Raw genomic sequence first — 24,288 nt, 5'->3', positions numbered from 1 at the left:
ACAGGGAATACTACCGTGAGGGAAGAAACAGATCAGGAAGACACACACGTAGTAAGGATACAGGTAATTTTACCAACCAAACTACAAAGTTGGAACTAACACAGAGTTAGCAACCAGGATGCAACAGAGAATAAACACTGACAAAAACAGTGACTACGTTTTAGGTTGAAAACTGCAACAACTTCAAATAATACATCAGAGACCATGATCTATTTTTGCTGCCATTACTAAGTCAGCAATAAACACACAGTAAAGAAAGCCTGAGATCACTGGAAACTAAAACATACCATTTTAAGTATCTCACGGGGTAAGAGGAAATCATAAGGGAGATTGTGAATTAGCGGGTGACAATGAAAATAACTGCAAATAGATGAGAAGTCATTTCCCTGCTCCACCCTAACTCACAGGCTGGGTGCAGGGGGGCCGTGGAGAGCTCCTATTAGGGCCGGGTTGGTATCGGTTTTTCCAGACCATGCCCGGCTAGTTTTCAACCAAACTCTGGGATGTCCAGTCCACCAAAAGTTAAATCAAATCCTGCCAGGCTGAATCTCAGTTGTGAGCATGCAGGTGGGGCTGTGCCCGCCTGGGAGTTCTACGTGGCTTTATGTTTGGAGCACGCTGGGGCACTTGCATTAAGTTCTTTGTCTGATGTTTATTTGTGGTCTAAAAATCACATTATTGCTCAAGATAAAAACCAAGTCCAGCAATTACTTTGGGCAAATGCCTCACAGTTTACCACGTCAGGCCTAGGGACCAGGGAAGGAATCCGAACTCTGAGCACCTTTCGCTGCTAGACTATTCCTGAGGATGAACCAGGGACCCATGGCTGGTGCAGTCTACAAACAAGCAACCAGAGAGACTCAATGCAAGACCAGAATTTTAAAAACTTTAACAATTTATTAGTCTTATTTTCCAGTAAAATAGTCACATAATGTCAAAAGAATGGAATGAAAGAGATGTAGCTGGCTACCTTTAATTCCACATAAATATTCAAAATCTAAAAACCTCAGGGGATCATCAGGCTGAGTAGAAATTTGATTCTTCAAAGCAAGTATTGCTTTACTATTGTCATTAATCCAGTCAATAATATGACCAATAACCTGCAAAGGTAAACAAAATGCTTGCTGAGCTGTTTTTTTAAAAGATGTTTCGGTGAGCCCTTGTCAGTCAATCCAAGAAGAATATGTTATTGAACTGCGTCGCACAAAGCTTCTTGACCTCTTCTGCAAAAAGAATAGAAAACGGTGAGTAAGGTATAGAAATTCTCACTTAAAAGGTTATATATCAGTACCTTAAATTCCCTGGAGTAAAGTTGGTCATAAATAAAGGTCTGCATTAATTTTGACCTTAAATCTCAGAAGCCTTGATAAGAAATGTTAAATCGAGAGAAAGAAAAAAGGACCTGACGTACAGGAGACTTTAACACTATGTAACATTGCTTCTTTGGGCCTGAGACAGCTCAAACCCAAAGTGTCTAAGACACCCGCGGGTTGGGGCGTGAGGAGCACAACTTCTAAAATCTTGAGGAATCTGATTCAAAAACACAGAAACTCTAGCTGCAGCCCTGAATTGTGGATCGGGAGCTCCGCAACAGTGGCGTCATTATCTGGACTTTACTCAATTCCTGTTTTAAATGAGGCATGTAGGGGCTTCCCTGGTGGCGCAGTGGTTAAGAATCCGCCTGCCAATGCAGGGGACACGGGTTCCAGCCCTGGTCCGGGAAGATCCCACATGCCGCGGAGCAACTAAGCCCGTGTGCCACAACTACTGAGCCTGCGCTCTTCTAAAGCCCGCGAGCTGCTACTGAGCCTGTGTGCCACAACTACCGAAGCCCACGTGCCTAGAGCCTGTGCTCCGCAACAAGAGTAGCCACTCCAATGAGAAGCCTGCACACGGCAACAAAGAGTAGCCCCCACTCGCCACAACTAGAGAAAGCCCGCGCGCAGCAACGAAGACCCAACGCAGCCATAAATAAATAAATGAGGCATGTATTCCCTGAGGTTGTTTCTAATGCATAGACTATTAATACAAGTATTGGTATCGAGAAAAATGTAATACACCCCAGAAGATGTCTGCAGAAGAAACCTCACACCTGATTATCCTTACAGTGGACACTTGGGGTGCACTGCCCCACTGTCCCACTCCTGAATAGACCAAATGATGATTTCTTTTAAGCAACAGGGGCATCTGCTTAAAATCTCAAGTCTCAAATCTCAATGATTTGTTCTATTTAGCATGTCCTTAGTACACTGAAAAGATAGTTTTTAAATATCAGTAGCATTAAAATTCTGCTCAAATACCAAACCCTATTTACCATTTACTTCAATGAGGTTTGCATTTTTTTGATTCAAAATAACATACAGCTCCCGCTGGTCAGACTTCTTCCCAACAACCCAATAATCACTCATTGCTTTCACGATGATTTCTTCATCTTCATCCACTCTGTAAGAAAAGAGTTTCAAAAAGCAGTTGTTTATTTTATACATACAGCTGGATTGTGAAAAACATTCTAAAACAAGAAACAGGAAACTTGAGCCATTTGAAAAGTTCAGGGAGTCCCCTGTGAGTGACCAGCCCCTTCTGGGCTTAACGATGTTTGGAACTGGTGCCCAGGGAGGTAGTCAAGACCTCTGAAGGGGCCTGGGGTCACTCGGTTTTTGAAGATGATTCCTTTAATGTCCTCTTATTAGAAAGTGGACGCCTAACTGGTGAGGTGGTTAGAATTACCTTGTAAAATCACTGTTGATGTCACCCAGAATCTTCATTAAATCTGGATGAACAGACGTAAGTGACACACTGGGTGTTTTCCTCATGTGAATTGTACTTTTTTCTGCTAAATTCATATGGTTGAAGTAGATAAACTTAAACTGGGGTTCTTTTTCAGACCTGTGAAAACATGTTATGGAGGTGGTAACTTTCTGAAAGAACAATTACCCAAATGTACAACTACACTGTAAAAACTCTAAATGTGGAATGGCTAAGGTGGTATTTTCAATGGCTGGGCCTTCAAATCAAGAACCTCAGTTAAGACGTAACATTCGGCAGTAACTTATCTGATATCCATGAGGTATTCAAAATGACTGAATTTCCCAGCGAGCTCAAGTATGTACGTTTAAAACCACAAATATTTTAACCATTATGTGATGATTTTTTTTTTTTCAAGTACAGTGTTTTATAAACAGCAGTCACTCAGTTATCTGTTCACTTAAAAAACAAAAAACAAAGTAAATCAATGCAGGCCACTTACCCTTCCAGTGAAGGGATCAGCAAACTATGGCTCTGGGACCAAACCAGGCCCTGTTTTTCTAAATAAAGTTTTACTGGGACACCCATATGCCTATGTATTGTTACAGCTGCTCTCACGCTTAAAGGATAGTTGAGTACTTGGAACATACACAGCCCACAAAGCCTGAAGTACTTACTGTTTGGCCCTTTGCAGAAAAAGGTTGCGGACCCCCGTACATCTCATGTATCCCACAGCTGCATGTATGTAAACTGCCACAGAACGGAAGCTTAGCACTGTAAGTAACAAAGCTTTCATCATCCTACTCAGAGATCATTCTAAAACGTATGAACCTCCTCTGAAGTATTTAATTGGGATTTACCCTTTCATTATTCTGGATGACTGGGCAATGCTACTTTGCTGTCTCCCGGGTCAGAGTCTGAGACCCCTCGGGGAGCCACCCTGACAGCTGGGCCACTCGGCTCTCAGGGGCCTCCCCTCCCTCCCCTCTCACTGTGCCTTAAATTCACAATCGGGGGTCTGCGTGAGAGCCTGGGCAGCCCTGCCACTGGGGGCCAGAAGCCTTCTCTGCTTACTACAGGGGGAGCAGCCACGCACTGGGGGGCTGAGGGTGCCGGAAATCCGGCCTCCGGGGAAGTGGTTACTACTGTGATACTCTACCTCTAGGTGAGAAAGAATGTGGACAATTAGTTCCCAGGAAAATGAAAACAGAATTCTTATAAAACCAGAATTTGTTTTGAGTAGGCCCCTAAATCTAAGAAAAGCAAGTATAACTACAAGAAAAATTTTCTGGAAAGATGAAAATTTTAAAAGAAGTTTGGAAAGAGTTGTAAATTTCGTTGTTTGGACAGACTAACTTCTATGACCTTCGATCAGGCTTAAAGCTCTGGTTACTTGTCTAACACTGTGGCGTTCCTCTTTCTCTCATTTATAACATGTACAACACTCTTCTAAGAAGATCGGAATTCTTCCTTTTGTAATCCCACATGGACATTCACATGAGAGACGTTATTTAGGTAGTTAGGACAGAGGCAAATGTGGCCTCTTTCCGCTCCACCCACCATGAAGGATGATGTAAAAACGAAAATAGAAAACAGTTACCTGCAATGTACTGTTAATAAAAGAAAACAAGATCTGCTCACATTAAAAATAGCGGGGATTCCCTGGTGGCGCAGTGGTTAAGAATCCGCCTGCTAATGCAGGGGGACACGGGTTCCAGCCCTGGTCCGGGAAGATCCCACATGCCACGGAGCAACTAAGCCCGTGTGCCACAACTACTGAGCCTGTGCTCTAGAGCCCGTGAGCCACAACTACTGAGCCCGCGTGCCTAGAGCCCATGCTCTGCAACAAGAGAAGCCACCGCAATGAGAAGCCCGCGCACCGCAACTAAGAGTAGCCCCTGCTCGCCACAGCTAATGAAAGCCCGCATGCAGCAACAAAGACCCAACGCAGCAAAAAAAATTAATTAAAAAAATAAAAATAAAAATGAGAAAAGATAACAAGATCTGCTCACATTAAAAATAGCAGGGTTTCCCTGGTGGCACAGTGGTTAAGAATCCGCCTGCCAATGCAGGGGACACGGGTTCAAGCCGTGGTCTGGGACGATTCCACACGCTGCAGAGCAACTAAGCCCGTGCGCTGCAACTGCTGAGCCTGCGCCCAGAGCCCGTGAGCCACAACTACTGAGCCCATGTGCCACAACTACTGAAGCGCACGCGCCTAGCGCCCGTGCTCCTCAACAAGAGAAGCCACCGTGATGAGAAGCCCGCGCACCACAACGAAGACCCAATGCAGCCAAAAATAAAATAAATTTATATACAGAAAAAGAGGTCACAGGGATATCTCCCATGAGTAAAGAGCATCAGTTTTACTGAGATGCCAGAGATTATATGTTTAAGGACCAGTTATGTGAAAACCTTCCCACACTTCCAAAGCCTACCTGGAAAGGTTACTGTTAGCTGTGAACCAGGGGAGGAAATAACCAGATGTTCAGCGCACACGTAACTGCTTGCAGTTTCGCCTGTGGACTTGGGCAGCTGGCTGGGAGCAGGGCCCAGCTGTGGTTTTCATTTGTTCTGGGCTGTGTTCCAGAGAGCTGAAGGTTGCCAGATAGATGATTTCTAGGTGGATATGGCTACTGGCCATTCCTCACTAATCAGACCAAACTTAAGGCAAAGAAGACTTCCTCCACTGCGCTCCACCATTAAACACCACTGACCACAGCCGGGGCCAATTCTTCCCATCTCGCCTTCGTCCGGCTCCTCCCCATGTCCGATCCGGGGTCTGATCATAACCAACCCTTACTGCTAATGGTTACACTGCTCACTTGTGGGAGGAATCCAGCGCAGTCAGCCTCCTAGGCAACTGGGCTACTTTACACATATATTCAAGAAGACTGATAAAAAAAGGATTACAAAAAAAAATTGCTCACAGGAAAGAGGCTCCTTTCCTAATAACTTTCTACATCCTCCTCCTCCTTCCTGCCTTTTCAAATTTAATATTAGAATTGGCCAGTGAATAGGGGTGTGTGAAAGAAACAAAAACTGAAGTCTCAGATTCAGAAAACCATCGATTTGGGGGAAAATTTTAAGTTACAGCCCTCCTGCAAGCCCTTAAAAATTCTAGGTGAATTAGAGATTTAACACAGAAAATAAAGCCAGGAATGTACCAGAGATAAAAATGGGACATTTTTACAATATTGGGGTGGAAAGCCCCAAGTGTGCCACTGTAGACAAATCCAAAGGCAATGATTAATAAAACTGACTAAATATAAAGGAGAGAGGATGCAACATGACAAGGGTATTACATTAGGAGTACTGATGTAAAAGAAAAAAGACAAAGCGCTTCAATGGAAAGAGCCAGAGGACGGGGACAATTTGTGGAGGAGACAGAAATGCCCATAAACAGACGAGGAGATGCCCAACCTCAGTGTCACTGTCAAAGTGCGAGAGCATGGAGAACAGGAGCTGGTGGCACTGGCGGGAGGGGAAGATGGCTCCATCCTTGCGGGAGCCGAGCCACATGGTAAGCGTGCATTTCCTTTGCCCCCGAGCTCAATCCTAGGGATTTCTCTTGAGGACATAATTGGGTGTTTAAGTACCAGACTGTTCAATACAGAACTGTTTGTAATACTAACAGCCATAACCAGCCCTAACCATTAAATGGGAGAACGATTAAGCAAATAAAACACACCTTTCCTATTAAATACTATGAAGCCATTAAAGAGAATGAGGTAGGTCTGTATTTATTGGTTTAAACTGATGCTCATACCATATATATATTTATTTATTTAAAGCTGCAGATTTACAGCATGATATATTTTCAAAAATCCATGTGTAAAAAACACCATGTGTGTATGTCACTGTGTTTATATGCGTGTACAAGTCCAGAAAGACAGAAGCCAAATAAGATATCCCATATTTCTATTTTGGAATCCTTTAAAAATTAAGGACATAAATTACTCTCAAAAAAAGAAAAAAAAATAGAATTTTAAGTTCTAGAGGAGAAAAAAACTGAGGTGGCCCACAAAGGAATAGAAACCAATCACCAAACAAACCTACTTCACACCATTCTTTAAAGGGCTGACCCCAATTTCATAAGGAACGTTAAGGGCTTCCCTGGTGGCGCAGTGGTTGAGAGTCCGCCTGCCGATGCAGGGGACAGGGGTTCGTGCCCTGGTCCGGGAGATTCCCACATGCCGCGGAGCGACTGGGCCCGTGAGCCACGGCCGCTGAGCCTGCGTGTCCGGAGCCTGTGCTCCGCAACGGGAGAGGCCACAGCAGTGAGAGGCCCGCGTACCGCAAAAAAAACAAAACAAAAAAGGAGCATTAGGAGATGCAGTTTATAAATCTGGACTCAACGCTAAACACTGGCACGCAGCCCCGTGGGCACTTTCTAGTGGGCGCTGCAGCCGAGAGAACAGAGGCCCCTGAGCTGGTCTCTGGGATCAGGACGGCTGGCTAACATAGCCTCCTCTGCCCCCCAACAATGCCCCTGACATGCTGCTGGCTGGGGTCTTTCCTCCCTCAGGGCTGCCTCTAATTTCTCTGGGACATGACTTATGGAGGTCCCAGAATTGGCATATAAAATGGCTTGATTTGGGTCAGAAGGATTTCTGGAAGAAAACTACATTATCTTTTGTACTCAAAAGCTTTTATCTTTAGTCAGTTGATGGTTACGGTTTGGCAATCAAAGCTCCTTACATATAACATCTCAGATGCATCGAGAGCCATCTTCAGGTCACGGTTTCAAAGACAAGAACAGCTACGTTCCTAGAATTCCTGTTATTGGGCACACCCCTAAATTGTGTGGCACTTATTTTACCATCATGTTTGCCAGGTACCCTATCCTCCAGGGGCTAATGGTACTGTGCAGTGGTTCTCCTAACAGTCCTGTAGACAGGAATTGACAGATTTGTGCCCAAACATACATGGCAAAATGCCGATGGAAGAATCTAAGTGGGGGTATATGTGTATCCACTGTACAATTTTTTCAACCTTCCTACGTTTGAAAATTTTCGTAATAAAATATCGGAGAGAAAACTGCTGTCTAATGATAGGATAATTAATATCCAAGGCCATCTCCTTTCTTCTGTACAATCCCCAAGAGGGTTAACCTGATGTGTAAAATAAAAGGTACTAGACAGCAAGTTTACCTCTGGATATCTGTCAGTGAGTTACCTGATATTCATCATATCTGCCGAAAGCACAGGCAGAGCAGTTAAAATGTCCAGTCATCTCCCAAGGGTTTGGGGATGTAAGTAACTACACTTGATCATTCTCCACTCATAACCTGCATGATCCAACACAGATTTAAGGCACATGCTTCCTTCAAAATTGAAAATCTGGCAGGTTCATGGTCAAAAAATTAGATTAAACAGCACCGTCAAGATGTAAGTTGGTCAGGCACTTTCATTCCTTGGCTGTATCTTTTCTAAAACTACGTAAGCTGTCAGCAGTAAAAATCCACTTGCAGATACAAAACCTACCCGTGCTTTCACCTGGAGCCCGTGTGGGACCTCTCTGTGGGCTGGTGCTTATGTAAGACCACATACATACAACATATGATCACGACGAGCACAAGGTTATATATAAATTCACAGCATTTTAGTAAATTCTCAAACACATGGGAAGGCCATATAAAGAAGCCTTATTATTCCTTAAAGTACTTTCCATCTACACACTTTACAGTCATTTGACTTTGCACTGAGAAAAGAGTAGAAAGAAGTTCAGTGACTTTTCAGGGTGTTTTTAGAACCAAGGTGAGTTTAACCTCGAGTCTCCTGATACTCAGTCTAGAGCCTTTCAAGACGCCAGACTCAGCACCAACGCCTACTGGCTTACGTCACAGGCAACCTCACCAGGAACACTTCTGCACAAGAGGCAAAGTGCTTTCCGTCTATGCAAAGCAAAACCCTGCTGATTACCTCTGCCAGTGTGGATTTCACAGCCTGGGCGGGTCATGTGGGATGTGAAGTGAACTCACAAGGCCAAGACCACAGGCAGAGCTAGCACACCTAACCCCACATGTTCATACCACCACTGGGGAGGGCTGAGGGGATGCATTAAGAGAAGACCCAGCCCCGACCATCATTGTGGGGCAGAAAAACTCACGAACAGCTCCCTAGGAAGCTTTGCAGACAGGACCAAACAACACATTTGTTCTCTGGATTCAGAGATTATACGAACCTTAACACCATCCATGTTCTAAGCAAAAACCACCCTTATTCTTCCAAAGCCAGTTAAATGCTTGAAAGCAAACACAAAGCAAAGTACAAACCCAGATATTCTTTTGTTGATGTTAAACTGCTCACAAATGTCAGATGCCAGCACTGTAAGCTGGGGCCCAACAATGCTGTCCAGTCTTCGGCAAAAGTCCAATGTAGGCTGGATAGAAGCTAACAAGTAATTCAAGAAACACCAGTGAGTGTGAGGACACTGTGTTAAAAAGGTCAATTTTCATTTTACCATAACAACAATATTCAAATGAAAACTGTACTGATCTGGAAAATAATTAAATGATCAGGTCCCCCTCCCCTCCCAAATAGAAGAGAAACAGAGGAGCCAGAATTAGTCATATTTAAGATGAAAAAGAGGCAAAGAACTATCTCACTGTGAATGTTGACTGAAGCACTCCCTGCGGGGTAGTAAATTGACTGCCTATCCCCAGTAGACCTAGGAAGGTCAAATATTTATTTAACAAACACTACACAGCACTCACAGGCCAGGCACTGTTGGCGCTTTACAAATATTCCCTCATTTAATCCTAAAGCCCCCTTTGAGATGGGTACTCCCATAATCGTTTCACGGGCAGGAAGGCACAGAAAGGTGCCCAGGTCCTACTGCTGAGAAGCAAGAAAGCTGGGACTTTAACGATATTAGAAATAGCTGGTTAAGATGGCAGAGGCCCCAGATGGAGGCTTAATACAGCCTCCCTGTTGCTAGGACAACTTGTTTATCATTTAGGAACAGACCACAGCAAAGTGTAAAGAGAAAAGGCTTAGCTAATCAGGTGAAATCAGATACAGGTGTGTACCTACCATCGATCATAAAGCACACAGCTGCACTCATGGCCTGCGGGGGGAGGGGAGAAAAGAAACCAAAGATTAGATAATGGTACCAAAAAAGAAGACTTAAATAATCAAATGCAGTGGTCTTGTTTAAATCTTTATTTAAATATATCAACTTTATAAAGACTTTTTTAGTCAACTGGAGAAATCTGGATAGGGTCTGGATAATAGATGGTATTAAGGAAGTTATTAACGTTATTTTGGTCCAGTGTGATAATGGCAGGTGGTGATGTTAAAACAGAGGTCCTTATTAGTTAGAGATGCAAAATGAACTATTTATAAGAGAAATGAGATGATTTAAAATGCTCTAACAAGAAACCAAAACATGGGGCTTCCCTGGTGGTGCAGTGGTTAAGAATCCACCTGCCAATGCAGGGGACATGGGTTCCAGCCCTGGTCCGGGAAGATCCCACATGTCGCAGAGCAACTAAGCCTGTGCACCACAACTACTAAGCTTGCGCTCTACAGCCCGCGAGCCACAACTACTGAGCCTGTGTTCCACAACTACCACCCTTGCACCTGGAGCCCGTGTTCCACAACAAGCGAAGCCACCGCAATGAGAAGCCCGTGCACCGCAACGAAGAGTAGCCCCCCCACTCGCCGCAACTGGAGAAAGCTTGCGCGCAGCAACAAAGATCCAACACAGCCAAAGATAAGTAAATAAATAAACCCAACCTAACATAAATATACATCCTTAGAAGATAATATCCTGACAGAAACTCAGACTATCCTTATGGAATTAGCAAGTCCACAGCTTTAAAATCAGAGCAAAGGCAGAATCCACTGGAGTGTGGGCAGGCATCGAACAACAGGCAACACCGGCCTTGACGGCCTCTGATCTGTCCGCATGCAGGACTTGAAAAATCTGAATCACAGCCTCAGACAGTGACTCTTGCTAATCACAGAACTATTGTTTAATGGGGACTGAAAGTAACCCTCTTACTCCAGAAAGCACCCATTTTGAGTTTTACAATAATCAGAACTTGCGACACCTGTTCCAAGAAACATGTGAGGTCTGCGCACCGACTAGTGTACCCGTGCAGAAAGATTTACTTTAGTATCATCTGTAACCCTGGAGAGAAAGGCCACTGTTACCTTATAAACAATTAAATGCAGAGCTTCATACGTGTCATCTGTATTTACAAAAATTTTGGGGAATCTGCATTTTGCTTCTGGATCATTAAGATTCAAGGGTCCAGTGAGAAATCTGAAAAGGAAGCACAGAGATGACTTGATTCAATTAGGCAGATTATAAACAGGAATATATAAACAGTGCACTCCTATAAGGGTGTTAACATACGGCCTTTTTGGGAAGCTAGACATTACTTAGAAAACACCAGATCAGAATACAAAAAAGTAATCGTTTTAATTTATTGGAAACAAAAGAATTTCCTTTGTTGATTATTGTCAATAGAGTAGCACAAAGGTAATTCAGTGTTCATGATTTTATCTTTACCAAAAAAGATAATAAAATCCAATACTGTCTATCAAAGGACAGAAGTCCTACCTTCCATAGTGTTGAAGATTTCCGGGCATTTCTGCCCTTATTGGAGAATCCCTTCCCGCCAACTGTAAACAAATTTAATGTTGACAAATGACTTATTAGATTTCCTATATTCAAAACTTTGAAAAACAGCATTTATATTTACTAGTTGGCTCCATGCCATTTTTCTATATCAATTTTCCATATTCCTCTCCACCAAAAAAAAGGGAGGGGGGATTACAGAGGTACAGAAAGAACTCACTGGTTTTAAACAGAACTATCATAACTTCACTGTGCCCTAAATTCCACATAGTGATTTTGTTCCTTTTACAGCAATAATTGAAATCTCCCATGTGGTTAATACGTGCTAGGCGATGACATAAATTACATAATTTCATCTCATATCACCCCTATGGGGAATGCCGTCTTCCTATTTTCTAGAAATGGAAACAAGTTTGAAGAAGTTCACCAGCACACCCAGCCCCTGAGTGGAGGGGCCAGGCATCAAACACAAGCCTGTGTGACCTGAAAGTCCCTGCCTTCAGCCATGACATGGTGCCTCCTCATAGATCGATATTTGTAACCCATTCCTGGTTTCTTCTGCTGAAGATACACTACTTCAATATGCATAGGAAATGAAAAAAAATTCCAAGTCTAATAGTCACATTAGCTAAAACTTACTATTCTTCTAAAACTTCTTGATGTTCTTCTAGTCTATATAAAATTCTAGCATGTAACTGAAAATGAAAGATTGAAAAACAGTAAATCCAATAGTGAAAATGCACAGCTCTCACACGTGCAGCCTGTAGCGAGAGAAGTCCTCACATATCCACGTCCTCACTGCCACTTCGTACATTCCTATTTTATAAGCCCGGCTCTTTAGACATATAATAAAGCACCAATAGTGTGTTCTGCTGTTGCAACAGCACTGTCCACCATGGGAAAGCCTCCTGAAGGATCCTTCTGAGGGTGTGGTTGGAAGCAGGTGCTTTAGCATTAGTCAGACCCCGAGATCAAGTCCTGGCTCCGTCACTTACTAGCTGGGTGACATGGGGCTAAATCACGTAAGCCCCCCAGGCCTGGGTCTCCTATCTGTAAGATGGAGATAAGGTACCCGGCTTTCAGGACGGCTGTCAGGATGTCATGAGATAATGCAAGTGTGCTGGGCACTTACACCATGTCTGGCATATGGTACACACTCCAGAAACGTTAGCCACTGTATTCAAACTACCCAGAAAGGAGCAAAGTGCAGGACCAGGTCCTTCTCAAAACCTTGAGATTTCTTATCAAACAGACTTTTTCCCTGTTGTTTCAGGTCATGGCCTTAAAAAACAGAGCGAGGGAGAGGGTGCGTGTATGCGCTCCTGGGTCAAAATGATAATGTTATGGTTTACGACCACTTTTCACTTCCAACCTAACTAAAGCTAAGAAAAGATACTTTGCGGAAAACATTGCAGTATTATTTACAGTTCTCTGCAGAAAACTGAGAAATTGTCAGAATGGAAAAGCCAGGCGGGAAGTATAAAATCAACTCAAAATCAGATCTCATGTTTGTACGTGAAAAGACCACAGAATTAACCACTGTTTTGTCCAAGATCCCTGGCATTTTCAGAGTTCCCAGAACCCGACCTAAAAATCCAGTTTTTCCTCTACTCAATGAATTGCTCCCCTTAAAAACATAGCTTTGCAATTGCATTTGAACGTAACAAAATGAAGAAAAGCTGACATACGTGGTTTTCTGTGCTAAGTGACACACGCTAAAGATATACAGTTGGCCTTCCGTATCTGAGGTTTCCACATCTGCAGATTCCACATTTGTGGATTCAACCAACCGCATGTTGAAAATATTTGGGGCAAAAATTTCTTTTGAAAGTTCCAAAAAGCAAAACTTGAATTTTCCACACACTGGCAACTATTTACATAGCATTTGCATTTTATTAGGTGTTTTTTGTTCAATTTTATTAGGTATTATAATAAACTAAAGACAATTCAAAGTGTAAGGGAGGATGTGTGTAGGTTACATGCAAATACTATGCCATTTTATATAAGGGACTTGAGCATACGTGTGTGGATCTGGGTATCTGGGGGGTCCTGGGAGCAATCCCCCATGGATACCAACGGACAGCTACACGACTAAACATCACACTAATAATGTAAAATACAGATCAGAACTGCCCCACCCACCAAGTTACTCCACCCCCAAATCTGTGTGTGTGTGTGTGTGTGTGTGTGTGTGTGTATATATATGTCTGTCTATATATCTATTTATCCATCTATCTATTTATCTAGAGATTAGTACCCCATCATACCTCAGGTTCGATATGCCTTGGAAATAGAGATGTGGTGAGGTATTTGTATAAAATTCTCATGTCATCTTGTTCTAATCCACTCCTGAAACATCAGAAAAGCACTGTGTTAAAAGTCTGGAATTGGTCTTCTGTCTTTCCATTGCTCTATGATAAAAGTTCATCTCTCTCTTTTTTTTTTTTGCATGATATCAAGAAGCCCTTTCCTTGATGGAAAGTTCAAGAATGGAATGAATTAAACTTGAGTCCAGCACTAGAACTCTACCCTGACCTGCTAAAGGCTACTACTACATAGTCCTGCATTTTATATGCCATTTGAAGTAAAAAGTCACAGCAGATTTGATTTGCCTACCACGTGGGATTATCCAGGGAGCATTAGCAGCTCCCCTTGAGGTAGCAGGTTTCTGTCCACTTTCTGGGTTACACGGTAAGGCCACTTTCTTTCACCCCACATCCTGAACATACTGCTATGCTGTAGACGGGGAACTCAAAACGCTATGTCTCAGAAATGTATTTGGATTTTAATTCTCTCGATTCAGTGTAGGCAAAAAGTGGGAAGGGAAAGAAACAAACATTTGGGCAAACCATCCAATCTGGCACCTGGAAAAGTACTGAGAAACTAGCAGGTGTTGTTGGACTCTACCTGAAACTGGTTTTTCAGATAAGGATATAAACAGACAATGAGTCTGTATCTGGGGTTTTTTTTCTATTCAAGATAATTGAAAAAATCCTTGAGGAAGTCTAACTAGATATAAACCAAGCCTCTGCACCACGTTCCAGGGGCTCTGTCTTCTTTCCCAGTGGAATCGCAGGTTATGTTAGAAGTCCGGCCCGGCTCGGCACAGAAACCCGGCCCGCTTCCCTGAACTCCTCCCATTTGTCTTATCTCCGCCTCCTCCTACACCACCTCTCCTCTCCCATTTTCAGAATGTCTGTCCACAGCTAAAACTCTAAAGGGGCCAAACACCCTGAAGCAGGTTTGAAGCTTCCTGCCAAGCAGAACGAAATCCCGGGTCCAAAGGTGAGGCCAAAACAGAAACAGCTGAGAACTGTCAGCGCTTGGCCTGTGACAACACGAATTCTGAGAGTAACCTGCAGCCAACCGGGCAGATGGACCTTTCAGATCAAACACACAGAAGGTCCCCCACTCTTTTCTTTTGTGGAAATAACTGAGGAAAGAAAGAGAAAGACACAAAACAGGCTCTGGATGTTACTTTCCATTCAAGACATAACTCCTGGTGGAGAGAGCTTGCTAACGGTAAGCAGCAGACAGCATGTAAAGAATCATGCTCTGGGCAGTTTCTTCCAGAGCTGCGCTTCCGGAAACGGTAGCTACTGGGAACATCTGGCTACTGAACACCTGCAATGCGGCTGGTGGAGATGAGTGTAAAATACACACTGGACTTTTAGGATTGAGCACAAAAAGAGTAGCTTGTTAATAATTTTTTATATTGTTTACATGTTGAAAAAATATTTGAGATATATTGGGCTCAAAAAATATATTGTTAAAATTGATTTCTCCAGTTTCTTTTTATTTTATTGTGGAAACTTAAGAAACTTAAGAAAACTTAAAACGACATTTGTGGCCTGCATCATATGCTTATTGGACAGTACTGCTCCAGACCAGAGACACTGAGCAGAAAATACCCTATAAAAGGAAACGGAAGACACTTCTTAAACTACTTACTATGTGCGCTGTGCTTAGGGCTTTGCATTTATTATTGCACTTAAGATTTAATGCTAGGCATTAAGTAATTTGATGCTGGTTTTCTGGGTAGAAAATTTATAAGGAAAGTAAGTCGCAGCCAGCTGTTCAGAGCATGAAGCAGCAAGTAGGCGGTTCCCACTCTGCCTATGGGGAGGCCTGCCGGGTTGTGGAACGTCCACGAGCTCCGACTGTAGCAACCCTCTTCCCAGTACCTGCCACCCCCATCCCAACTCCTGCTCCCCAACAAAAGTAAATGAAGTAATACTGTGTTATAATTATGCCGGATGTTACCGCTGGAGAAAAGTTGTTACGACTTCATGCCAATCTTCAATAATCTCAAAATAAAAAGTAAAAACAAACAAAAAACCCAAAAAAACAAGAGTTCCTTTCTTAGCACAAGTAAACAAATAAAAGCAAACAAAACCCTGTACTGACAGGTCCACATGATTCAGAACTCTGTCAATGGCTCACATCAAACAGGAAACAGAAAAAAAAAAAGGAAACAGCCTACGGGTGCTCAGAAGTACAGATGTTCTCAAAAGTTTCTCAAATAGCCATTTGATATGAATGATTTAAAAAAAAGAAAAATTATTCTGCTCAACTGATTTATTTGTGTGCATGAGATGCTACTACTTTCTCAAGACTGACTTTTCTTTGTTTTATATGACTCTGTGCCTTGTTTTTACTTAAGCGCTAAATGGACTTCTCCTGTTTTGCTCTAAGACCTCCACACCTGCTCTGAGTGAAGCCTCAACTCCAGCTGTGAGCTGGCGCAGCCGTGGTGCGGGATCTCTGCACTTCTCCAGAGCCCGCCAACTGTTTCTGGTGGCGATGCCAACTTATTCGAGAATCTCTTTCAGCGGGAGCGTTACCGAGAATGAAGTGGCCATCATCCGACATAATCCTTCAAGGCAGGATCAGTTTAGTCTATAATACAGACTATGTCACTGTCAAGTGTTGAATGTAAAATAATCTAGCCAAGATCAAAGAGTCTGGTCAACTCTGATTAACTTAAGAAATAGCTAAGGCATTTATTCATAAAAGCATTCACCCCTTGGGCTTCCCTGGTGGCGCAGTGGTTGAGAGTCCGCCTGCCGATGCAGGGGACACGGGTTCGTGCCCCGGTCCGGGAAGAGCCCACATGCCGCGGAGCGGCTGGGCCCATGAGCCATGGCCGCTGAGCCTGCGCGTCCGGAGCCTGTGCTCCGCAACGGGAGAGGCCACTACAGTGAGAGGCCCGCGTACCACAAAAAAAAAACAGGCCAAAAACACTGGGCGAGTCAACTGACACCCTCCTCCCAACAGAGGAGGAGCCACTGCTAAATCCTTTCACAGCCGCTGCTAAAACCAAATCCACGAGTTAGACGCAACACGGTCCAAACAGAACTCTAAGGTATTTCCTACCATCTGCTTTGAGCTCACCATCAACGTTCTCGGAGCACAAACAACATGCCAGAAGATACAAACACAAAAACCGAATGTACTTGAGCAGCTGCCGGAGGGCTTTCAGCTGGCTGCTCCCCCGTGAACCTCAGCGGCTCATCACAGGCAGACCACTGTCAGCTGTGAACAGACAAGCTGGCTCTCACTCAAGTCTTCAGGGACCTCTCCCCGCGGTCTCAGGCACGTTCACACAGCTCTTCCAGAGTTCCGTGTTCGGGAGTTGAAAGCTTTTAGTAACAGTTTACGTTTGCTTCTTGAGTATCAATGCTTTCATCAAAGAAATTATGTATTTGTCCCTACTACAGGACGCAAACACAGTTTGATGACAGTGAGTTACTTCCTGGTTTTATAGCACTTATAACTTGTTGGATATTTTTTAAAAACTAGCTTCCTTAAAAGGAAGTATGAAAATTATGGGGCTTCCCTGATGGCACAGTGGCTAAGAATCCGCCTGCCAATGCAGGGGACATGGGTTCCAGCCCTGGTCCGGGAAGATGTCACATGCCGCAGAGCAACTAAGCCTGAGCCTGTGCTTTACAACTACTGAGCCTGCGCTCTAGAGCCCGCGAGCCACAACTACTGAGCCCATGTGCCTAGAACCCATTATCCACAAGAGAAGCCACCGCAATGAGAAGTCTGCGCACTGAAATGAGTAGCCCCCACTGCGCAATGAGTAGCCCCACTCGCCACAACTAGAGAAAGCCTGTGCGCAGCAACAAAGACCCAATGCAGCCAAATATAAATAAATAAATTAATTTTAAAAAAAAAGGATTCTTCAACCTAACATTTTCTCTATCTTCCGTGGAACCAGTTTTAAACTCCCCTGCTTGGTAATTTTAAACAAAATTACCCTAATTTTGGTTTAAACAATCACTGCCTTATTTTAACAATATCTAAAAAGACGCATCCTACCCCTCCACCCACCACCAGCTATTACTTCCAGTTTGACAACATGGTATCAACGGAGTCATTGCTATTTTTTATGATCCTAAAAGACTTTCTTCTTCTATACACCAAGCCGTAGGGTACACCTACCAGATAAGTTGATCGTTATAGAGAAAGGCAGTGTACTTGACTATACTCAGGCTTTCTTCCATTCTATTAATAAAGGACTGGATTTTCAAATAAGTCATTTTATCCAATGGGAAGAAGCTGATCCCGCCAAAAATGTCAAGTAGGTCGCATGACTGCAAATGCAAAGTTTGCAAATACTGTAGAAAAAAAATAAGGCATAAAAGTTACTAATAGTATATTGAAGACAGTACTCTGACAACTGAAAATAATTAGTCTTAATTTATGGTACAATTACATGCTAGCAAACAGCACACTGCCAAGACCAACACGGAGGTGAGCCACAGGGAACTGGATTTGAAATCAGTACCAATTTCAAAAAATTAAGTTCAAACATAAGTAGTGTTCATTCAGCATTGTGCTATCTCTCTTTGAAGCGCTGAAGTCTTCATATCAGTGCTCCTCAGATTAGACTGACCTCCACACATGATATCATGGGCCATCTTATACTAAAATCACACTGGAAGGGCATACAGTCAGTGTTGATGGACAGGAGAGAAATTAAGACAAGAAGAGGAAGAGGGGACAGTCAGAGTGAATAACTATGGTCATTACAGTGAAGAAACAAGAAAGAAAAGTACTTCATAAAAACAAAATAATTCAAAAATAGACATCAAAGGTAGTGTAGGGAGAAAGATAAATTGAGAGTCATTTCTCTAAGATAAACTGGATTTGACCGGGGAAGGTCAAATATGCAAAATTTACATTGAAGGAGAATGGCAACTGTGTAGACACATTCCCATCAGCTGGGAAAGAAAAATCGCACTAATCACCACTAAGGGAAGAAAGCCTGTGTCACAGCAACAGGCTTCACCTTGAGTCAATACAGATTATGCCTGTTTAGTGAACATAATTGATCTGTAAGAATGTGAGATTTTGCTAATTAACCGATCCACCACACAGGAAGTTTGCTTTTGAGTAAGCCCACAGGGACAGACACAGGTGGGACAAGGATGAAGCCGAAAGACATCTCCAAGATGCTTTAAGGAGCTGTGTACAAATGTCAAGAAGCTCTGATTCAAGAGTGCAAACCTAATGAGTCTCCTCACTGGTCTGATCTTGTCACACTATGCCTGAGGCTCTTTGCCATTTCCAACTTCTAGATTTTTTTTGTATGTGAGAAACAAACCTGTCTGTGTCACTCTCTAACAGTCTGTTTGGACAACTACCAAGATTACAAATAAAATTCAAAATATTTACCCGATGGAAGAATTTCTCTAATCTTTCTTTTAAGAGCTTGACACCTCCATCTTCCATGGCTCTCAGAAATGTACCATTAAAAAGCTAATGGTGTAAAAGATTAAAAAAAAAAGTCAGTTTCTTATGTCCTTCAATTTCCCAATATAACAAGTTCTTCTTTTCCTTTTACATTAATTCCGCTAATTTCATCCCCCAATTCCTTTTGAATATAGAAAATATTTACATGAGAAAGCCTGAGTTATAAGTCACAAAATACCAAAACACTGTTAAGTGATACTGTAAATTTTATAAAATCATCTAACTGTTTTGGGCATTTTTTTTTGAAACCTGAACTCACACCTAAGTTTCAGTTTACATAAACAATATTGCCAGATCCTTCAATCATGCAAATACCTGCACTATGTACTTTCCTCAAGAACATGGACTCTACTGTTCACTAATGCAGATATACTCCTAGCACAAGTCTGGGAAGAGAGAAGGGCTCAGTACTGAGTAAGTGCACACATAAACCTCAATACTGTTTCAAAGGCCCCATTATTTCCTCCCCCTAAAATGGACACATAGTCACCTCGCAGTCATGTAAAGAGTTAAGAATTATTTTAAACATCCCATGTAAACTGGGGTAACTGGCTAGACTCTCAATTCAGAAAGCATGTCACGCTTACCTTGTACATGCTGTAGCACTGCTGGAGCACCGAACTATAAACCTTGTCCTACAAACAACACAAAGACATGGCACAGATCTTATTTTAAGGGAAAGCAAAAGAAGTCTATTGCATAGCAAAGGTACAGTGACTCTTGGCAAAGCAATACAATGCTCATAAACTTGGTCCTATAGTAGTTGTGTGCTGAAAATAAGAGGTATTTAAATTCAATTACGAACCAGTAAGCCTAATTTTTAGGAGGGCTTTAAACACAGATGATCTGTAGGAGGCATTCGTACAGATGGTACATATACAGAGACGGTACATATACACTTTTATAAGATTGTGCTAATGGAAATGATAAGCATAAAATTTTGCTGTGTGTACCCTGAGAAACTTCTGCAGAAGTGACATAGCTTAAATCTGAAAAAATAAGTCACTCAAGATACTAACAAATTTTTTTCTAAAAATATGAAATAAAAAATGACACATTACCAGCAACTCCTCCTCTTGGTATTCGACAACTGGTTTTCCGTCCTTACTTTGCTTTTCAATTATGGGATTCCTAACAACCTACAAAGTTTGATCAACTGAAATTACACAATGTATCAACTATATGTGTTTTAAATTTTCCCCTAAATTAAAAAACTTGGACATGTCCCAACCCAAAACTTCTTAAAAGAGCCCCAGTAACAAATACAGCAAACAGGAGTCTGATTTTTAAACTGCCACCAACCCTACTGTAACTCTCCTCAGATGCAATGACTGGAGGACTTTCCTGAATTCCTAACAGTAAAGATCACCCATCACTTTATAATACAAATTCAAAAAGGTGTACTGTGTATGTAAATACCATGACCATCCAGAAATTTTCTTCTGGTTCGTTGAAGAACTGTCTGTTCTTCTGTGTATGTAAAGATTTTGCAGGTTTTGATGGACTAAAGGTCCTAAAAAGGTTAAAAGAATGTTAGGGACAATTCTCCAGCATAAGTTTTAAGAATTCACTGAACTCTGCAAAAGCACATTGAAAAGTATTACCTTGTAAACTGTACAATAGCTTCACATAATCCGACATTTCTAATTTTTTCATTCTTTTCTACTTCATTTGGATAGTAAAACAAAATTTTATTCTCCTCCTAAAGTATGAAGAAACAGAATCACAACGTTGACATAAGCATTTTTTCCGTCTTAGCTGTTGAAAGGGCTACATTTACTGTCAACCTCTCATGCCATACACGTTAGCTGGCAAAACAAAGGACCCTTTTTTAGAAAAACAAAAATTATCTTCTCCTCACGGTGTAAACAACGCCCACCTGCCTGAAGGTAATCGTGATATTCAGTAAATCATATGCCATCTGAAATAGCATTAGACAACTATTCTGAAAACTCAGTCTTTGGATTTCTTTCCTCATGCTAATTTGTAATACACCAACGCTTGTTAAGAAATAAGCGTGTGTGCAGGTGCACAGACTTAACACCTCCCCACAAATTAAACCCAGCAGGTTCACAGGCATTTGGACTGACAGCCTTTAAAAGGACCGTGATTTCCTGCCAACACAACCTACCGCCGGACATCCGTTGAGGAAATCACCGTCCCCACCTTAAAAAATAACCATTAAAAAAAAACACCCGCCTCCATCCGATTTAATTTATTAATTTGGAAAAAAAACTTTCCGCAAGATCCCCCAAACCTGCATTTAAAGGACTACCGTCTCCCACTCTTGTTCCACGCTTCTAAGCGGGGACTTCTAGCAACAAAGACGTAAACTCAACTTTAATCACCAAGGATTGATGTAGAGAAGAGAGACTCCACCTGTGTGGAGTGATTAGCCTGATGAACCTTCACTCAATACACAGGCTTTGAGTCAGGACCTAGAACAGACGCTGCCCGCGTTGTGTGGCCCCCGCCGTAGCCCCTGGCCCGGGCACACACCTGGCACAAAGCAGCCCGGTAAATGCCGCTAGACGAGGGCAGGGTGACAGGTGCTGCCCGGCTCCGGGAGGGCCGGGGCCGAGGCCCCGGCGCACCCTGCGGCTGCTCGGGCCCGACGCCGTACGGCCGCCCCACGCCCTCCTCGGCCGCTTACGGACGCCCGCCCGCGGCCCCGCTCCGCTTACCTCTCCCTCACGCGGCCCGAAGCGAGGGTTGTAGATGAAGAAGCTCAGTAGCGCCGGCGGGAACTGCTTCTCCTGGGCCGCCCCAGCTCCCGCCCCGGCCGCCGCTGCCGCCATCCCGGCCCGGCCCCCCAGCCTCGGGAGCCTCCCTCTGCCCGCCCAAATACAGCTGCCGCGAGGAGACCGCACTTCCGCCTCGCTCGCCGTCGTCCCGGAAGTGTCCGCTGCCGGCCCGGAAGAAGAATTCGCAGCCCACTTTCCACTTCTGGCGCGCCTGTGTGGGTTCGTTCCCGTTTGTGTCTTGGGTAGGTGTTTCTTATAACTGTAAGAGTTAAGTTGAGGGTGAAATCGGTTTTTTTAGTTTGTTCGCAGATTTCTGGCCTGGCTGAAGGCGAGGGTTGCGTGTTTAAAGAAAAATGAAACGGACATAGTTTTCTGTAGAAGGTAGTGTGAAGGTGCAAAGGAAGCCCCTGCGTTAGGGGCGGTCGTGCATTCAGCCAGGCAACTTGCGCATTTTCATCATCTACAGGGTCCCTCCGGGCATTTGTGGGCTTTTTTTCCCCCCTCTTTGAGAGACCTCAGGTGACCACTGGATCAAACCAAACCGTCCGGACTGCGCCGCACGCGGATTCCTCTGGCTTCAGGGAGAAAGTTTGCTGCACCTGGCGAGGCGCGGTGTGTGGCCTAAGCGGGACAGAGCGTGGCATCTCCCCATAGTGCCCAGTCCCAGACCTTGGAGCGCAGGGTGTCGCCTTTTTCAGCTTTTGGGGCCTGTGAATTGTGGCAGTTGGAACGGCTCATTATGTCTGGCACTTGGAGTTCAAGCCCTTACAGCAGACCGCTTGACCAAACTCAAGATTTTAGTTTAGGTTATCCCTCACAGATTAGGTTTGGAAACAGGACTTCTTATCCAGCCTGGCAGAATAGACCTTCACGTTTAGGGAGGCGGTGTTGGAATTTGGACATGAGACAGATCTGGGTACTTATTCTAGCTCTGTCACTCCCTAGGCGTGCATCCTTGGGCTGATTACATAACCTTTCTCAAGTCTCTGTGTCTTATATGTAAAATAACTAACAGTAAATGCTTTTCTAGTAGGAATTTCACTTTAAGAATTAAATGGGTGGGGCTTCCCTGGTGGCGCAGTGGTTAAGAATCTGCCTGCCAATGCAGGGCACACGGGTTTGAGCCCTGGTCCGGGAAGATCCCACATGACACGGAGCAACTAAGCCTGTGCGCCACAACTACTGAGCCTGCTCTCTAGAGCCTGCATTCCACAACTACTGAAGCCCAGGTGCCACAACTACTGAAGCCCACATGCCTAGAGCCTGTGCTCTGCAACAAGAGAAACCACCACAATGAGAAGCCCGCACACCTCAACGAAGAGCAGACCCCACTCTCTGCAGCTAGTGAAAGCCCATGTGCAGCAAGAAGACCCAATGCAACCAAAAATAAATAAGTTAAAAAAAAAAATTGGTGGGAATTCCCTGGTGGTCCAGTGGTTAGGACTTGGCACTCTCACTGCCTGGCCTGTGTTCAGTCCCTGGTTGGGGGACTAAGATCCTGCAAGCCACACTGTGCCAGGCAAGAAAAAAAAATTAAATGGGACTATGATTGTATGTATAGTAGTTACCAGCCCTTAATCATTATTTGACAAAAGATTATTGTCTTTACTTGCTTTAGTGTATGACATTCTCCTGTTAGAAAGACTTGTTTTGACATTAAAGTAATAATTTTCAAAGAATTTTAGGGTAGCAAAATCCCCTCTCCCCTTTTTATTCCCCCCCCAAAGTCTGTCAGAACTTCTAATATATTAAATAGACACAGAGCTATTGTGGTTGAATGTGAGAGGATTGAGACCTCAGAGTATGTCCCTCTGGCCTTTTCCAGGAGCTACCCGCCCCTCAATCTCTATCTCCCTGGGGGACCCTAAAGCACCTGCACAGGACCCTGGGGCTCCAGGGACCATAATTTGAAAACTCCAGGTTAAAGAATTCTTTCCTCTGTCTCATAACAAATGCTGTTGGAAGAGTAGTAGAAAGAGCCCAGGGCTTAAGTTGGAACACCTGAATTTTAGTTCTGGTTTTGTCACTTACCAGTTGTATGACCTTTGACTACTCATTTAACTTCTTTGGCCTCAGTTTCCTCCTCTGAAAAATGAGATTAATACCTGCCTCAAAGGATTATTGCAAATATTAGATGATACAAATGAAATGCAAAGTACTATATACATGTTGTAAGATAACATTTTATAGCATTATAGCATTCTCCCCAGCATGCCTCTACTTCCTTGATTACTTTGCCTCCTGTGCCCCATTCAGTCAGTTGCATTGATTGCCACAGGAGAGAGGTGATAAAAAAAAAAAAAACACCAGAAATCAAAATGCTTTTAAGTTTCAAAAGCCAAGGAAGCAAGAAAGCTTAGGTAGTGATGCATCCCCCTCTCTCACAGTCCTAGGGTGTTGCCTGGGTGTGAGGTGGGAGGAGTAATGATGATAGATACTTAGA

The 24,288-nt window shown here is 43.4% G+C and overlaps 1 protein-coding gene and 1 long non-coding RNA gene across 5 annotated transcripts in view; one reads left to right on the top strand and one right to left on the bottom strand.

Annotated features, from left to right (window-relative positions):
- Nucleotides 1–877: 877 nt before the first annotated feature.
- On the bottom strand, nucleotides 878–21,976 carry CCZ1 (CCZ1 homolog, vacuolar protein trafficking and biogenesis associated). 4 transcript variants are annotated; one of them, XM_060123138.1, is made up of 15 exons: nucleotides 21,786–21,973; nucleotides 20,706–20,803; nucleotides 20,521–20,614; nucleotides 20,163–20,240; nucleotides 19,689–19,736; nucleotides 19,024–19,107; nucleotides 17,788–17,963; nucleotides 13,605–13,686; nucleotides 11,320–11,381; nucleotides 10,908–11,019; nucleotides 9,783–9,816; nucleotides 9,023–9,140; nucleotides 2,728–2,886; nucleotides 2,315–2,442; nucleotides 878–1,223 (listed from the first exon to the last, which is right to left on the bottom strand). In XM_060123138.1, the coding sequence occupies exons 1-15, from the start codon at nucleotides 21,897–21,899 to the stop codon at nucleotides 1,168–1,170; spliced, it is 1,443 nt and encodes a 480-aa protein (XP_059979121.1). In that variant the 5' UTR covers nucleotides 21,900–21,973; the 3' UTR covers nucleotides 878–1,167. The 4 variants fall into 4 exon arrangements, with proteins under 4 accessions (XP_059979121.1, XP_059979123.1, XP_059979124.1 ...); XM_060123140.1 differs by lacking the exon at nucleotides 2,315–2,442 and having other exon boundaries at nucleotides 21,786–21,976; XM_060123141.1 differs by lacking the exon at nucleotides 2,728–2,886 and having other exon boundaries at nucleotides 21,786–21,975.
- LOC132505205 (uncharacterized) overlaps nucleotides 21,747–24,288 on the top strand; it is a 76,037-nt gene continuing 73,495 nt past the window's right edge. The window contains exon 1 of the long non-coding RNA XR_009535303.1: nucleotides 21,747–22,087. This is a non-coding gene — a long non-coding RNA (uncharacterized LOC132505205). The remainder of the gene's footprint in view (nucleotides 22,088–24,288) is intronic.

This window comes from Lagenorhynchus albirostris, chromosome 15 (genome assembly GCF_949774975.1).
Source record: "Lagenorhynchus albirostris chromosome 15, mLagAlb1.1, whole genome shotgun sequence".
Classification (NCBI taxonomy): Eukaryota; Metazoa; Chordata; class Mammalia; order Artiodactyla; family Delphinidae; genus Lagenorhynchus; species Lagenorhynchus albirostris.
The sequence above is the reverse complement of the archived record's forward strand: the minus strand, read 5'-3'. Positions and strand labels throughout refer to the sequence as shown.

Excerpts from the sequence above, each read along its gene's own strand:
- CCZ1 (XM_060123138.1), bottom strand. The coding sequence starts at position 21,899 with ATGGCGGCAGCGGCGGCCGGGGCGGGAGCTGGGGCGGCCCAGGAGAAG. Across the intron at positions 20,615-20,705 it reads GCTATTGTACAGTTTACAAG|GACCTTTAGTCCATCAAAAC; the intron begins GTAATACTTTTC and ends TAACCTTTTTAG. Across the intron at positions 9,817-10,907 it reads TGCATTTAATTGTTTATAAG|GCCATGAGTGCAGCTGTGTG; the intron begins GTAACAGTGGCC and ends CTCCCCCCGCAG.